The 17,549-nt window shown below is 34.1% G+C and overlaps 1 protein-coding gene across 2 annotated transcripts in view; it reads right to left on the bottom strand.

The window, feature by feature from the left end:
* Positions 1-306: 306 nt before the first annotated feature.
* MALRD1 (MAM and LDL receptor class A domain containing 1) overlaps positions 307-17,549 on the bottom strand; it is a 776,428-nt gene continuing 759,185 nt past the window's right edge. For both annotated transcript variants that reach the window (XM_078450377.2, XM_078450378.2), the window contains exons 40-41: positions 3,350-3,425; positions 307-621 (exon numbers count right to left, since the gene is read on the bottom strand). In XM_078450377.2, the coding sequence (XP_078306503.2) occupies positions 541-621; positions 3,350-3,425 (157 nt within the window). In that variant the 3' untranslated portion in view covers positions 307-540. The remainder of the gene's footprint in view (positions 622-3,349; positions 3,426-17,549) is intronic.

Here is a 17,549-nt window from a genome sequence, read left to right as displayed (position 1 = left end):
TCAGTATTATTTTTATGTGTAAATGAAGATAGGTGTTAAATAATTATTTGAATAAAGGCAAGTTTAGGATGATAATTTCACATTTTTTTCCAGATACAGAAATACCTTTTACTCATGGTTATCTGGATTAGGATTACTATGATTTGTCCATGCCTGCTAGCTTGTATGCTGAATTAGTTCACCTTTTTGTTTCTAAGTTCTATCTCATATAAATAAGAATTTTAAAACTTATTTAATATTCAGGATATAAAGCAGTTTGATTTGTGTTTTTTTAAATGACCATGATAAAATCAAAGGAAAACAACATCAGTTAGAACATTTTATTAAAATATTCAGATGTATAATGAACTTAAGGTTCTGATTCAGATGCCATGAAAACATTTAATATATTCAGTTAAGAAAATTTATTTGTAAATGTAATAATTAGTATTCTGAATCCCTTCTATTTCTACTATTGCATAAGATGAGTTTCCATCAGATTTCACAGACTAGAATTTTCTATAAACTACATACCCTAGATCATACTTGATCTTGATGGTACTATTTCAGATGATTAGATATGGTCTCCAGGCATCCTGATGTTGTGCCATATAATGGGTTTGAGAAGGAGTATACAGAACTCTAAAGAAAAACACATTGAAAAGGTTAGGATTTTAGGCATTAAAATAATAGACCTCTTTCTAGATCATGCAGAATGAAGTGAGCATTCCTGACTCTCTCCCTAGTACCTTTAGTCCACACTTACTGTTGACAGGCCTAATGTTGGTGTGTGTATCCAAGGCCATTGGGGCATAGGACTGCCTTATCCTCACCTCTGGTGAGACAGGGGAGTGCAGTGGCCAGAATCTTGACTCTTTCTAGGGTGCTGGTTTCTCTAAGTCTGCTGTATTGATCACAGTTGAGTTAAACAAAACAAACAAACAAACAAAAAATACAAAACCACTACCACCGCCAACAACAAAAAACCCCAGCTTTTAGTTCAGAGACTTACAGTTTACAGAATATATTAGGAAACCTAAAATGTGGAGTTTTTTTTAGGACAGACACCTTGATTTCTTCAACAAATCACAAAGAAAACATGAGAGAGAAAGAAAATGGAACCTAGAGATTAAGAGTCTTAGGAAACATACCTGTCAATTTGGATGTATATACCATATATCTATCCTGATTTTAAAAATACAGCAACAACAGCAGTTGAACATTGAATATTTGATGATATCAAGGAATTATTATTAAATGTTTACCTGTGATATTATGGTCATATTTTTTAAAAGTCTTTATTCCTTAATGGTACAACTGAAGTCTTTACATGTGAAATGAAATGATATCTGGGATTTGCTTAAAAATACTCTGGTTGACACCAAGTGAGCCCTAATGTAAATTATGGACTCTGGATGATATGGAGATACAGATTTGTCTGTGTAACAAATGTACCACCTCTGGTGCAGGATGTTGATAATGGGGTAGGCCATGTGTGTGTGTGAGGCGGGGGAGGGGATATAGGAGAGCTCTGTGTGCCCTCTGCTCAATTTTGCTATGAACCTAAAACAGCTCTAAACAAAACAAAGTCTTAAGAAAAAAAAAAAAAAAAAAGCAAACCACCATCACCGCTCTGATGTGTAGTGGGAATGGGTAGCAGTAGAGGTGAAACAAGAATGACCATGGGTTGGCTATTACTGAAGTCGGGTGATGGATATACAGCAGTTCATTATACTATTCTCTCTATATCAGGATATGAGAATGTTCTCTGAGTTTTTAGAGGAGTATTTTTTGGAGAGGTCAATTTCACTATTACAAAGTCAGGAAAGGTACATTTGGTTTAAAATAAAGTTATTGTTTCTGAAACAACAGAAATCAAAGCAGCAACAAAGCTCAAGAACTGTGACAGATTTCTTCTCTAGCCTTTCTTAATGGAAAGGAAAAAAAATGTGAAAGAGGAATTGTTTTTAATTAGGATAGAGAAAAGGAAATTGTTTCCAAGGTTCTCTAGAGTCACTGACTGCACTCATATGCATACATAGTAGAGTCTTGAAAGCACCTTGAAGGGTGGGTCTTGATATGAACCCCCACCTGTGTGCCAGAGAAGCCATTTCTCAATAGAAAGAAAAGATGTACAACACCTTCCTAGCAGCTTTTTAATTACTACAAGTTTATAAGATATTAATATAAAAATGCTAAATTTAAGACTACATTTTATATCATTTATATCTTTCAGATACTAAATGTTAAAGATTTAAAAAAAGTAAATTTTCCTTCCTTTACTAAAAATGAAGTAGCTTTGTGTTACGCCTATCTACTTTGCCAAGAAGATAAATTACATTAGGCTTCTTAAATATCCATTTATTTATTCATTGGAGGGGCTACATTTTAATTTTTGCTGTGTCTTGATTAACTTGACGTATCATCCAAATTAATTCTCTCTGTGCTCTGTGAAATATCTTCTTGTTTTCATTCCTACCAAAACAATACTAAAAGTATGTATGACATCATTAGTAAATAAAACACACAAAAAAGTCAAGTGTTGTGTTAACCTTCAGCCATATCAACCAACTCTCCAGAACTACTAGAAACTGTCTGATCTGGCACCTTGTTACTCATTTCAGTAATGGTAACAACTGTTCATGGCCTATTTTCATTTAAAAAAATAGGGGGGGGATCAACACTTTTGTTTTCTATATGCTCACTTTGACAAGAGAATGAATCAGATATATTTCTAAAATCGGATGTAAGGAGGTTTTCATAGATAAGAAGTGACATGTCAGGCTAATCCTATTTTATACCCAAATGAATGCTCATATTATCTACTTAAAGAGATGAAAAAGATTTTATTGCCCATTTTCTCTCTAGACTACTTATTGCACTAAATAAGGAATGACCCTAAAAAGGCCCAAGAAAGATGTAATACACTTTAATTTTTCCTTTAGTCTTCTGAGTTATCAGGTAATTGCCTTTTACTGCTCACACCTAAATTTAAAGGGAGCACAGAATGCTATCCTCCCTTTTGTCTTTGGGAATAGAATACAAAGAACAGTCAATAAAGAGTTACTATGGGTAGCTGACTAATACTCTGGGTTAAACTGATATTTTCCAGATTTGTCAGCTCTCGTTGAGTATGAATAGTGACCACAAAGCCACTTAACAGTGAACTGACTTTACAAGCAGATTGAATCTGTCCTGGAATGGAAAATTCTCACTGCACATTTAGAGCAACTGAAATTCCTTCCCATTTCCAATGAACTGACTCTGCTAAAACATTCCTCTTAGCCATGATGTGGAAACATGTCCAGATGACCCTGTGTGTGTGTGTGTTTCTGCTTCTGAAACAATACAGTTCACCATTAGCACTTACCTCCGTTTTCTCTGGGTCCCTCCAGTTCCCATAAACTGGATTAACAAATGCTTGGTTAACACTTGCTTTAGTTTTCCTTAAAGCACACAGGGCCATTAAAAGAAAAAAAGAAGAAGAAGAAGTATTAAATGTAGCACCGTCCTTTTTCAGGTTATTATCTGATAGACATATTTGAGAGACACATTGTCTAAACAGCATACTTATTTTTATGAATGTATTATCATAAGTAAACTTCTTTTTTTTCTTTTCTTTTTTTTTTAAGGACACCAAGGCAACCACATTCTTGAAAGCAAATGTAATTTGAACTCTGGATATTTAGATCCAAATAAACACAGGCAAATAAAAAGTGGCATAAATCAGTATTAAAGTTGATTTCTTAAAATGTTACTCAAGTAATACAAAGGATACAACTTTAAAAAGTGCTGCCTATACGGAAAGGCCACCTTAGATTTCAAAAGTACCAAACCACCAAATCCTGAGGACTATTTTTCATGACAGTGTCTGTTACAAAGATCTATAGCAATGAATCAGTGTTTAACATTTTAAATAGCAAATGGAAATATGAGTGTTTTGAAGAGTTCTTAATGTTAGTGTTTTTTCTTTAATGAATCATAAGAAATATGTGTTTGATAATGTCCTTGATAATCTCACATAGTGGTCTAGGTCTGCTTAATTTACTCTGATTAACTGCACTCCTGATGATCACTTTCTTTTTATTCTTAATTACTTAAGGGTCAATAGACTTATTAGAAGACAACAAGCCCTGGAATAGTTGGCCACAAATGGAATAAAAAATGTATTCATGACAGGAACAAAAAAATATAACCAGATAACTAAAGATACTTCATTAAAGATTCCTGGAAAGATCCCATACATGTACACACACACACACACACACACACACACACATAATGGAGAATGGAAGACCAATTGTAGGATACTTGCCAGTGTCTTGAAGGCAGCCAGGAGGGAAAAAACAAACATATATAAATATGTGTGTGTGTGTGTGTGTGTGTGTGTGTGTGTGAATATTTTTGCCTAGTCAGGGTATAATGGCAATAAGTCTGTCAATAATATACCTGTAAATCCTAAGGGAAAAGGTTATGAAGACGAAACTCTTACTTATTTGTTTTTTCAAAAGAAATTGTCAGAGTTATAACCTCTTATTGTCATTTACCAAACCACATAATCCTCTTCTAAGAAAGAACAGTATTAGTGAGTCCAGCAGCCTAATCTGGGTAATAGTGTTTGACTGGCAATACGTTTCTCCTGTGGATTCAGTCTTCAAAGCTTCCTAATTTCCACTATTTCTATACAACTGGCTTAAATATTCAATAGCTTAACCAGTTCACACTTATTGTGTCTGTGGCTATCAATGCATAGGGACATATATACCATCTATATTTGTGGATTATTATTTGAAAGAAATCATAGAGACACTATTAGTGAGTCAACAAGTATCTGTTAATTCCTTAACTGTATCAAGTGAATACTTATGAGTTGCTACAGTTAGGTTGAATAAATGGTATTTGAGTCTTTGCCTTTCCCTCCTCCAAGACTAGTAAATCCAAGTTCTCAGAGTAGTAAGCTCAGTAAGTGATGTAGTTAGGCACAGGCCTCGGCAGGGTTGCTTTTAGGGTTGAGACTGGGTAGGGAGTTGAAGAGAAGTTTCAAGATGCCAAAACGAAGGCTGGAGAGAGAGCACATGGGGGTAGGGAGTAACAAAACAAAATGGAAATTAGGAACTAGATAAAGATCAGACAACTGCAGACACAGCTCAGCACAGCTCAGAAAAATTAATCTCAGCTGAAATCAGGCATGGAATCAGGAAGCAAGAGGAAATCTAAACCATAGGGTCAGACAGGACAGATGATCCAAAAGCCAGGCAGACAACCAGGAACTGAAGGAATAGGCTTGGAAGTCAATTGGATAGAAGTGAGGTACAGGCAACACTAAAGATCTTGATGTGAGAGAATTATTTTTGGCTTTGCTGGGACCCCAGGTGACCTAGACCAAGATTGGCAGGCAGAAGGAAGGTAAACTGATCAATCTTCCAGTCCTGTTAAATTCAGCTATGGGAGCTACTTCTGAGAGAATTTTAGGTCTTAACTAATGTTCTCTTAAAATGACAAAAGCAAAAAAAAAAAACAAACAACTATAGGTGCCTAGCCTTTGGGGATTGGGTGACCACAAAGAAAAAAAGGTGATACTTAAGGACGTGAAGTTGTAGTAAAAGAGGAAAGGGTCACAGTATGAGTAGTATGTGAGCAATGGTAAATTCTTCCTACTTTAAATTATGTTTATTAGCAATCACAGACGACTATTTTTCCCACATCAAAGCTATGTCTCCCAACATTAGAAACTTCTGAATTGTTAGGCTTAATTCTTAATAGCTTTCCTGTTTATAGGGTAAAATATTACCCATCATCCATAGAGAGTTCCATTAAGTAAATTTCTAGCTAGTGTCAACTCCATACGTTTACTATTTTAAGTACTATAATTTTCCATCTGTATCAGTTATCTATGTTTGATATTCAAACATAATTTTACTTAAAATGATAGAAATGAGGAAATCTTAAAATGATAAAAATGATTCCCTTGCCTTTGGGGATGTGTCAAGTAAGAAATTGCTACGGCTGAGGTCAGAGAGGTCTTTTCCTGCTTTCTCCTCTAGGGTTTTGATGGTTTCCTGTCTCACATTCAGGTCCTTTATCCATTTTGAGTTTATTGTGGTTTATATACACAATGGAGTACTACGTGGCAATGAGAAAGAATGAAATATGGCCCTTTGTAGCAACGTGGATGGAACTGGAGAGTGTTACGCTAAGTGAAATAAGCCATACAGAGAAAGACAGATACCATATGGTTTCACTCTTATGTGGATCCTGAGAAACTTAATAGAAACCCATGGGGGAGGGGAAGGAAAAAAAAAAAAGAGGTTAGAGTGGAAGAGAGCCAAAGCATAAGAGACTCTTAAAAACTGAGAACAAACTGAGGGTTGATGGGGGGTGGGAGGGAGGGGAGGGTGGGTGATGGGTATTGAGGAGGGCACCTTTTGGGATGAGCATGGGTGTTGTATGGAAACCAATTTGACAATAAACTTCATATATTGAAAAAAAAATGATAGAAATGATAGAAATTAAAATGAGGAAAACAAAATGTTTGATTATCAAGTTTTCTGCCATTTCTAACATTGTATGGTACAGTGATAAACCTGTATTAGGCTAAAATATGCTATGTTTAACTTACTGTATTTGTTAATAGGCAGACGGCTCTAATAAAGTTGAGGTTTCAAAGAATCTCACCACCTTCAGGAATCAGCAAGGAATTGACTTAGAATTTCAGAGTAGAGAGAAAAGGTAGCATGGATCACATGAGTTTTCCATCTATAACTTAATCTTTCATTCCCTTAAATTATTATTAAGCTTCTGTATCCAATATGTACAGACACTGTATACAGTGGCATTTTGAGTGGGCTAAAGAGAGATGTCAGTGTAGAACTAGGATAATTCTGATGGAAATTTCGACTTTAAATTTAGTGAGCATATGTATAACTCTAAAGGAATTCACTTCATGGCTTATTAACTAACAAAATTGTTTTAGTGTTGATTAAAAACATGGAAGTATTGGGGCACCTGGGTGGCTAAGTTGGTTAAACATCTGATTTCTGCTCAGGTCATGATCTGGTGGTTCGTGGGTTCAAACCCCACATTGTGCTCTGTGCTCACAGCTCAGAGCCTGGAGCCTGCTTCAGATTCTGTGTGTGTCTCTCTCTCACTGCCCTGCCCCTGCTCATGCTCTGTCTCTCTCAAAAATAAAAATAAATGTTAAAAAATTAAAAAAAAAAACACAGAAGTGTTTATCTTAGGTATCTGAAATTATTGTAAATGGTCAATGAAGAAAAACTAAAAAACTCATCTATGTTACTGGATGTAACATAGTTAAACATGACTTTGAGGTAAATGTTTATTATATGTATTTATTAACAGCTTTATTAAATTATAATTCATACACCATAAAAATTTACACATATAAACATGTAATTAAATGTTTCTTAAAATTTTATTATTTTAAATACTGTGGTGTGTGTATATATGTACATATATGTATATGTATATATATACACATATATATATATATATAACATACAACTTGACATTTCAACCATTTTTCCGTGTATAATTCAGTGGCATTCATTATATTCATAGTGTTATGCAACCATCACTTCTACTCACAAAATGTTTTCATCACCAGAAATAGAAATTTTGTAATCATTAAACCATGATTTCCCATTTCTTCCCATTCTCCTTTTCTTCCAGCCCCTTTTCCTTCTTTACCCCTGCTTTACTTTCTGTCTCTATGAATTTGCCTATTCTAGGTACTTTGCATAGATAGAATCATTATAATAGTTATCTTTTTGTGTCTGCTTATTTCACTTGGTATAATGTTTTCATGATCCACCCATATTGTATAGCATGTATATAAACGTCAGTGATTTTTATGGCTGAATAATATTCCATTGTGTGCATATGTTGTACTTTGTTTACTCATTCATCAGATGATAGACACTTGAGTTGTTTTCACCTTTTGGTTATCGTGAATAATGTTACAAATGTTGGCAAAAAAATGTTTGAGTCCCCATTTAAGTTATATATCTTTTCATGTGTGTGTTTGCATTTGTATATCTTTACTGAAGAAATGTCTATAAAAGTCTGCTTCTTTTAATCACGTTGTTTTTCTCTGTTGAGTTGTAGGAGTTGATATATATTCTGGATATTAAACTATTATCAGATGTATGATTTCAAATATTTTCTTCTGTAGGTTGTTCTTTGACTTTTTGGATAATGTCCTTTGATATATGAAAGCTTATGATGAAGTCCAGTTTATCTTTGTTTGTTTGTTTCTTGGGCTTTTGGTGTCATACCTAAGAATACATTGCTATCTTTTCATGTGTCTGTTGATCATCTGTATGTCTTCTTTGAAAAAAATGTTTATTCATGTCCTCTAACCATTTTTTAATTGGGTTGATTTTTGGATGTTGAGTTGTAGAAGTTCTTTATATATTTTGGATATTAACCCCTTGTCAGAGTATATGATTTGCAAATATCTTCCCAATCAGTAGGTTGTTTTTTTGTTTTGTTGATGGTTTCCTTCGCTATGCAAAAAGCTTTTTATTTTGGCATAGCCTCAATAGCTTAATTTTGTTTTTGTTTCCCTTGCTGGAGGAGACACATCTAGAAAAATGTTTCTGTGCCTATGTTTTCTTCTGGGACTTTTATGGTGTCAGGTCTCTATCACATAACCAGGGAGATGCAAATTAAAACCACAATGAGATAATACCTCAAACTTGTCAGGATGGCTAAAATGAAAAGAAATAGCAATTGTTGGAAAGGATGTGGAGAAAAAGGAAACTTTGTGCACTCTTGATGGAAATGAAGATTGGGATAGCCACTGTGGGAAAACAGTACGGATGTTCCTGAAAACACTTAAAACAAAAATGGAATTACTATATGATCCAGTAATTCCACTACTGGGTATTTACCCAAAGAAAACAGAAACACTAATTCAGAAAGATACATGCACCCTATGTTTATTTCAGCATAATTTCTAATAACCAAGATATGGAAGCTACACAAGTGTCCATACATAGATAAAGAAGTAATGTGTGTGTGTGTTACACATATATTGGAGTAACATAGCCATAAAAGAAAAGAATGAAATATTTTAAAAAGGGGGGATGAAATCTTGCTATTTGCAACCATGTGGGACCTAAAAAGTATAAGGCTAAGTGAAATAAGTTAGACAAAGAGAAATACCATATCATTTTACTCATATGTGGAATTTAAGAAACAAAATGAAAAAAAAAAAAAAAAAAAAGACAAAAAACCCAGACTCTTAAATACAGAGAAAAAACTGGTAGTTACTAGAGGGCTGGTGAGTGAGAGGATAGATAGATAAAAGGGGAATAAGAGTATGCTCATCTTGGCGAACACTGAGAAATGCATAGAATTGCTGAATCATTATGTTGTACACCTGAAATTAATATAGCACTGTATAATTATGTTTGAATGAATGAATTAATAAATATCTAAATAAATAGCACTGCTAAATACCAGGTCTTGAAGATTCACTCTTACATATTCTTCTAAATATTTTATGGTTTTAGCTCTTATATTTAGGTCTTACATCCATTTTGTGTTACTTTTTTGTGTGATGTGAGGTAGGGGTTTAACTCCATTCTTTTGCATGTAGCCATCCAGCTGTCCCAGAACCATTTGTTGAAGAGACTGTTCTTTCCCCGTTGAATGGGTTTGGTTTACATTTGTCTTCTCATTTTTAGTCCATTGATCTACATGTATATTCACTTGCCAATACCAAGTATTTTGTTTGCTGTAGCTGTGTGGTAAGGTTTGTTTGTTTGCTTGCTTGCTTGCTTGCTTTGTGGTAAGTTTGAAATCAGAAAGTATGAGTTCTCCACTTTGTCCTATATCAAGACTGTTATGATTCTTTGGTGCCCTTACAATTCCAGATGAATTTGAGGATCAGTTTTCCATTTCTGCAAAGAAAGGTTGTTGGAGATTATGTTCAATCTAGATCACTTTGGGTAGCATTGACATCTTGACAATATTAAGTCTTTCTGTGAACTGGAGATGTCTTTCAATTTATTTAAGTTTTCTTTAATTTCTTTTGGTAATGCTTTGTAATTTTAAGTGTAGAAATTTTTCACTTCCCTGGTTAGATTTATTCCCAGGTATTTTATTCTTTTATATGTCATTGTCAATGGGATTGCTTTCTTAATTTCTTTTTCTGCTTTCTCGTTGCTGGTTTAGGAGCACAGCTGATTCTGTGTTTTGAATTTGTATCTTGCAACATTGCTGAATTCATTTATTTGCTTTAGGTGCTTTTTTTTTGGATTCTTTAGGATTCTCTGTGATCATGTCATTTGTAAATAGAGATAGGTAAATATTTTCCTTTCCAATTATTTTGTCTAATTTCTCTGTTTAAGTTTCTTATTGATAGATACATTTATCTCTAGCTTCTTGGGGCTATAAAACCTTTAATAATATAAAACTAAATTGTAATGATACTGTAGTAGAAAGATTATTATGGCAGTGTTGCATAGTGTTATGGTAGAGTCTGACTGTCACTTAATGTGACCATCTTTAGACTCGATAAGTGAGTAGTAACCTTTATGTAGGTTGAAAGTAAAGGTGACAGTGAGTTTAAGTATCACTCTGAATGTTGAAGAATGGTTGTCAGGAAAATGATAGGAAAGACAGTGCCTAAGGTGTTTCTGCTGAAAAGTCCATGTTTCAAAATGAACATCTGTTTACACACATCAGAAGTTTATTAATTAGTAATTGTAATCTACTTTTATAATTAGTTTTATTGGGAGTGTCTTATATTACTTACTAAATTAATTGCTATTTTTGGCTATCAGTGGGTTAATTTCTTTTTATTAACAACAGACATGTTTTTCTCTAAGCTACTAGTATGTCATTTGTGTGTCTGACAAACTAGTCAGCCTTCTTAGTCTAATCAATCAAACACCTTAGTCCCCACTACTATCTCATGGGAACAAGCTGTCACAGTTTTTTTCTCATATTAAAAAAAAAAAAGGCTTAGAAAATGCATAGAGGAAAATGAGCTCAAAACTTTAGTACAAATTACAAAAGTAAAAGGAAATATCATTTGAGATGGCAGTGCATGATGATTCCTGTTACATATATGTGGACAGTATCATAAAACTCTGTTGTACAAACCTCTATGCTAAAAAGTATGGAGAACTATGATCTCTGAAATTGAGGTAATGCAGCTATCAAGGTGATTTGAAGGAATAAACATAATTTATTTACCAAATATATTGCTCTTTGTGTGTGTGTGTGTTCTGTTCTCATTCTTCCACCAATGAAATTATTCGTATATATTGTTTCAAAATGTTGAAGAATATTCTAAAATACAAGAAATGATCATTCTGAGTTAAGTGCCTGAAGGAAAATTGTGCTCTACAAAGTGATGACTCATTTCTAAAGATGTTCAAATGATAGAATGTTGATGATGTTGTTTATATTTTATATTTATTTAAACGTGTCCAATAATTCTAGGACACATACTATGTACTAAAATATTGTGTTAGTTCCTGGACTTACAGAGTTGTTCAGTATATGGTTCCTGCCTCTAGAACTTTTTTTGGAGTGTGGCAGCTACTGGACTTCTGTCTCTCAGATGAAATTACATGTCTGCACAGTGCCTACCACAAGAAGGTGCCCAGTAATAGTTGAGTGCTATTCTCTTTACCTTTTTTTCTTACTCTTCCCTCCTTTTGTATCTGTATCTTTCTTTTAAGTTTCCTGCTTCTTTCTCCTGACCTCAAAGCCTGATTTCAATGAAGGGGTGTTGGGATAAATAAAAATAATAAGGAAGTATCAAATTAGTAATAATCAGTGTAATACTTTTTAAAAAATATATCAATTTACTAATTTTAAGAGCTAGCAAGACCTTTGCAGTCATCTTGTTCATACCTATTTTACAGATAGGGCAGGTGAGACTCTTCTACTAAACCACAAGTCTTCTGGTGGATAAAGTCTTGTCTGGTTTACTCTTCTATCACAGTACCTAATGCAGTAGGAATCAACTGAATATTTATAGAAAGAATAACTTAGTGAATGCATATACTCCAAAGCATTAATGATGATGGAACAAAATCCACTAACCTGCTCTCTGTTCTGTTCCCTCATGTCCACTCCCAACAATACACTTCATCAATACCCAGAGAGAAAAGGGAATCATTTTTACTATTGTTGTCATGGAGCCTTCCACTTAGCCCAAGATTTTAAGTGAGCCAGGGGCCTACTTTTGCCCTCTCTTTGCATTCGTTTTTCAGTTCATTAAGGGCCAGCCCAGAGGAGTAATTTGGGGGCTTCCCTGAAGATGAGAGGAAAAGGATAGGTGTGGACCTTCTATCTCCTTCTATGACATAGAAACTGAAACAGTCATATGATTAGAGAAAAAATAATTTGGTACAAATAACTCATATTAAAGTATTTGAAAAGTACAGGTCTGAGTTCCTCATATGTCATATGTATCTCTGAAAAATGAGAGGTATGAAACATCCATGTATAAATACGAGGATCTTGAAATAAATTTTCAGGCTATGAAGTATTTGATTTGCTACTGCTGGGGAAAAATGTTTTCTAACCATAAAAGTACATGTGACCTTTTTTTTAAAAAAAGGATCCATCTCAATTATGAAATACAGTCATTTAAGAGATTGAAATAGAATTCATTTATTCTGGGAATCATGCCTATTTTGTTAAATTTTGCTTAGTCTGATGAATGGTGAATCTGTGGTGTCCCACAAAGGTAAATCTCAACTCTACTCTCCCTGTTTCCACCTCTGTCATTTAAAACTCTTTAATTTGGTTTTTCCAAATGTTCCCAGTCTTAAGACTTTGTTAGTATGCCTCAGCCTTTCTGAGTGTGCTAATCTTCAGATAAAAGGAAAATATAAAATCTTAATAAAATAAAGTATTTCTGGGTTACCACTTTTATTCATCTACTTTTTAAAATATTCATTATTTTTGAAAGCAAGAGAGACAGAATGTGAGTGGAGTAGGGGCAGAGAGAGAGGGAGACACAGAAACTGAAGCAGGCTCCAGGTTCTGAGCTGTCAGCACAGAGCCCGACACGGGGCCTGAACCCACAAATTCACGAGATCATGACCTGAACCAAAGTTGGATGCCTAACTGTCTGAACCACCCAGGCACCCCTTATTCATCTGTTTTTAATTTCATTAAACACATTTCTCTCTGTCAAGAAGAGATCTTTTTAAAGAAATACTTGTTTCTTAATTTGGGTACCACTAATTTTTTTCTCTGTCCCATCATACAGATTAATGAATGATAATTTTTTTTGCTTCCTGATTTTAGATTGATGTATTGTGTTTCCTATGGAGTTGTCAGTGCCATATGATTCACATATATCATCTTTTTTTTTCTCTCAAAGCCTTAAACAAGTTTTATTTTATACCTGCTATCTGTTCATTTCCAGTTCAAATTTTAGCCAGTTTGAATAAACTGTTTTTAAGGAGAATTATTACAAATTATAAAATTTAGACCTTATTTTGTTCTTTTTGTAGTAAGGACATATTTTCCTTGCAGTGTGCAAAGATAAGTACAATAGAAGAATGTAAAATAAGTAAGAAGTACATAGGAAGTTGAAGAAAGGAATTCTGATAACTGGAAAATAGAGCCAGAGGTGAGGAGATGGACAGTACATGAAATGGATATCATGAGAGTCAATATATTTACTAACTGAAGGATACAACTTTGACTTTCAGATTCTTCTTTAAATTATTTAAATTTAAATTTAAACAGGACAATCAGCTACATAGGTAGTACTTTCAAGAAGAAACAGACCAGGTACTTAAGTAGCACATCTCTAACTCAGGAGAAAGACATAAATATCTGTGTATCTTCTTGGTGTAATCTAGGCTAAAAGAGTAACAAGTCCCCACAACATTATTTAAGAGAGGACATAATGGGTTTTACTAGGTTGTTTCAGTTGATATTTTTCAAAATAATCATACTGAATGCCAAAATGTGCTTCAGTAAAAATTGTCTAGGCGAGAATACCAACTTGTGCTTCAGTAAAAACTATCTAGAAGAAGGTGGTAGCAAGGAGGGGGCTGAATTTTATGGAATTTTTGAAGCACTACAGTGTCTCAGAGAATTTGATTTTGGGGAGCATTTTCATATGTTTGTATTTATTACCAAAAAAAGTCAACACCGAGATTACTTTTGTTGTAGGTAATTACAGAGCAAACATTAAATGTGTTATAAGAATCTGTTGGTAGAATGAAATCACATGACACCATGAGGCATTATAAGAATAAGTTGAGTCTGTTAAATCAACTTTTTTTATTGAAAGTATACTTCTATAAAATACTATATAATCCGACTACTGCTAAAGAAAAAATATCATGAAGTGTGGCAAATGGAAATATTCAGCGATATAATAGTCTCTATTTCTAGCAATATATTGACTTTTTTTTTTAAGAAGACAAACTAGGAGGGAAAAAAGGAAAAAGAAGAACCAAGCCAATTTTTAAAAAGCAGGAATAAATTAGGGGGGAATGTCTGTGACCTTAAGTTTTCATTTCCAACTCTTTAAGGAACAAGCTGAACCAAATGTTTGGGTGAAAAAGTTCAGAAAGAATTGGGTTTGCAAACATAACCAGAAATGCCACAAAAAGGAGAGGAAAGGATTAATCATCTGGGGTCACAAAACCAAACAACTGGGACACTGAATTTTGCTAAACTCATTCACATGATACAGCAGCTGCCATATTTTTCTCCTACTCTTTTCAGGCAGGAAATAAATATCACGGACTACAAAACCTGTCACTGTTCAACGCGATCTTGCTGTGGCAGAGTGCCTAAATGGGAACATGCCCAGGAATATGGACACGATTAGTATGAATAAAGCTGACCCAGGTTCCTGTAGCTTAACCTTAAGGAGACCCCATGCTGCCAATGTGAGATAGTCTCTACTCGGCTTCTCCTCATCTGAGTGCAGTGTTAGCACATTCACAGCTGCCTAATGCGAACCAGATGCAGAGCTGGGGTTCCTGTGGAAATGTGTTTGATAGCACACTCTGAGAATCTCTCCTGACCTAGTAAAATTACTAGGAGTCAATCTTTAAGAAATAGAGAGGAAGACAAAGATTTATACAGAAAGAGGCTCATCACAAATTATTGGTAATAATGAAACATTAGATACAACTTAAATGTCTAATAATAGGAAAATGGTTAAATGATGATACATATACTTGAGAGGACATTAAATAGCTCTTTCAGGTAATAATTGTTTAAGGGCAATGTTTCTCCAAGTATGGTCTGTGAACTACTAGGGGTCCTAGGACCTCTTAAGGAGGTGTACAAATTCAAAATAATAATAATAATAATAATAATAATAATAATACCCATTGGTAAAGATCCAAAGTGTGAGCTAGATCAATGAATTTTTATTTTAACAGACTTTTTCATCGTGTTGATATTTGCACAGATGGTGTAAATGCAGTGATGGGTAAAACTGTCAGTGGCCTTGGCAGGAAATGAGGCAATGGTACCCACATGTACATTGCATTCTTCACCACCATATATTCAGAGTAAACTTTTTGAAAAGTCAGTTTCATTTCAAAATGACCTTGATGAAACAACAAAAACTGATTATACTGAATCTCAACTTGTTCAGGTAATTTTTTTTAATATTATGAGAAGTATGCATAAAGTACTTTTATGCCATATTAAAGTGCATGTTATCTTATGGAAAGCACTGCAAGATTGAGTTGCATGCTCAACTAACTTCTTTTTTCATGGAATAACATTTTTATTTAAAAGAATGTCTTACAACCTGTGGTCATTCAGACTAGAGCATTTGGCAGACATTTTATTGAAAATGAACAAGAAAGGCTGATAATCTCAGAGAAAATACCTGACAATATCTCTTGTTAATGATGAAATCTGAACTTTCATACAAAAATTAGAATTTTGAAAAACTTACGTTTTCTATCATGAGCACAACAGCTTCCCATCATTTTTAAGACTTGTCTGATGAGATTTTTTTCTTAAGTTGCCTAATGAATTGTTTCAACATTTGACAAGCTACATAACTCACTGAACTGGTAATTTTCTAAATGAAAAATGTTTGGCACTACAAAATCATACATAGGTAAAAGATCTATACAAAGTGCTAGATAGACCAATGAATTTTTAATGTAACAATGCAAAAACTTTACTGATAGTATTTCAGATTCCACTTTACAACTACACTTCAAGAAACTACCACAATGTCAAGTTTTGGTGTAGTAAAAACTATCCATGATTACTCAAAAAGCTATGAAAATATATCTCCCTTTTCAAAAAAAAAAAAATATACACACACACACACACACACATATATATATATATATATATACACACACACACAGATATATGTAAGATTGAATTCTTTACCTTGCTAACACATACTTTTCCTTCAGTAAGATTTTGCTATCTCTTCTAAAAATATTTCCTTTTTCTTTATTCTATAAATGTGACGCCATAAGTCCTACAGTTGATAAAGGTCACTTTTCATAAAATGCTATGTATATTATATGTGTATAACATATATGTATATATATAATTATGTTTATGTGTTTTTTCTTAACATTTAGTGGATATATTTTAAAGTGAATTAACATAATTTAAAATTCTTCTCAAATTTAATTTTTAATATAAATTTCCCTAGCTACAAACCACATAAAAAATTCTTTGGGGTTCTCAATAACTTTTAAAGATGTAAAAAAGGTATCTTGAAAGTAAAATATTTGAGAATGATCAGCATAGGGAAAAAAGAAAATTGCAGACAACAACTCAGATTTCAAGATGCAAGTGTGTGTACGTGTGTTTATGTGTGTGCACACTGATAAAAGTTTGGAAGAAGATCCATCAAAATGGTAACCATATGTATCTCTTAATGTGACGTTACTATTTTTATTTTTTTTTTATTTTTTATTTTTTATTAACATTTATTTATTTTTGAGACAGAGAGACAGCATGAACAGGGGAGGGTCAGAGAAAGAGGGAGACAGAATCTGAAACAGGCTCCAGGCTCTGAGCAGTCAGCACAGAGCCCGATGGCGGGGCTCAAACCCAAGGACTGTGAGATCATGACCTGAGGCAAAGTCGGACGCTTAAGCGACTGAGCCACCCAGGCGCCCCTCTTAATGTGACATTAAAGATAATTTTAAATTCTTTTCTGGCACTTTGTTGTATTTCCCAGTTGATCTTCATTAAGTTGTTATGTATTAAGATTCTTGGGGGAGGTGAGATGGTTTTACAATTTGGAGGATACCAGGAGGCATTTCCCCTGCTTGAGCTTTGTACCACCCTGCCCCAACCCCTGGGAAGTCATTTACCTAAGCTAAGATCTGCCCCCCTCACCAGTTTTTCCTGATTGTCCTCTGTTAGCATTTCTTCTCAAAGTTTACAGTTCAGCCTTGCAGCACTACTTAAAGTTTTTGGAGGGCTGTGCTTTTTCATAAATCTTGCTTTTGCTCTTAAGTGCTCTCTTCACTGGCCAGACCCTTCGTTCACTCTGGAGCCAAATAAACTTCTCTTCTTTGTATTCCGCTGCGTGTGGTGCGTTTTACTGTCAG

Source organism: Panthera onca, chromosome B4 (genome assembly GCF_046562875.1).
Source record: "Panthera onca isolate mPanOnc1 chromosome B4, mPanOnc1 haplotype 2, whole genome shotgun sequence".
Classification (NCBI taxonomy): domain Eukaryota; kingdom Metazoa; phylum Chordata; class Mammalia; order Carnivora; family Felidae; genus Panthera; species Panthera onca.
The sequence above is the reverse complement of the archived record's forward strand: the minus strand, read 5'-3'. Positions and strand labels throughout refer to the sequence as shown.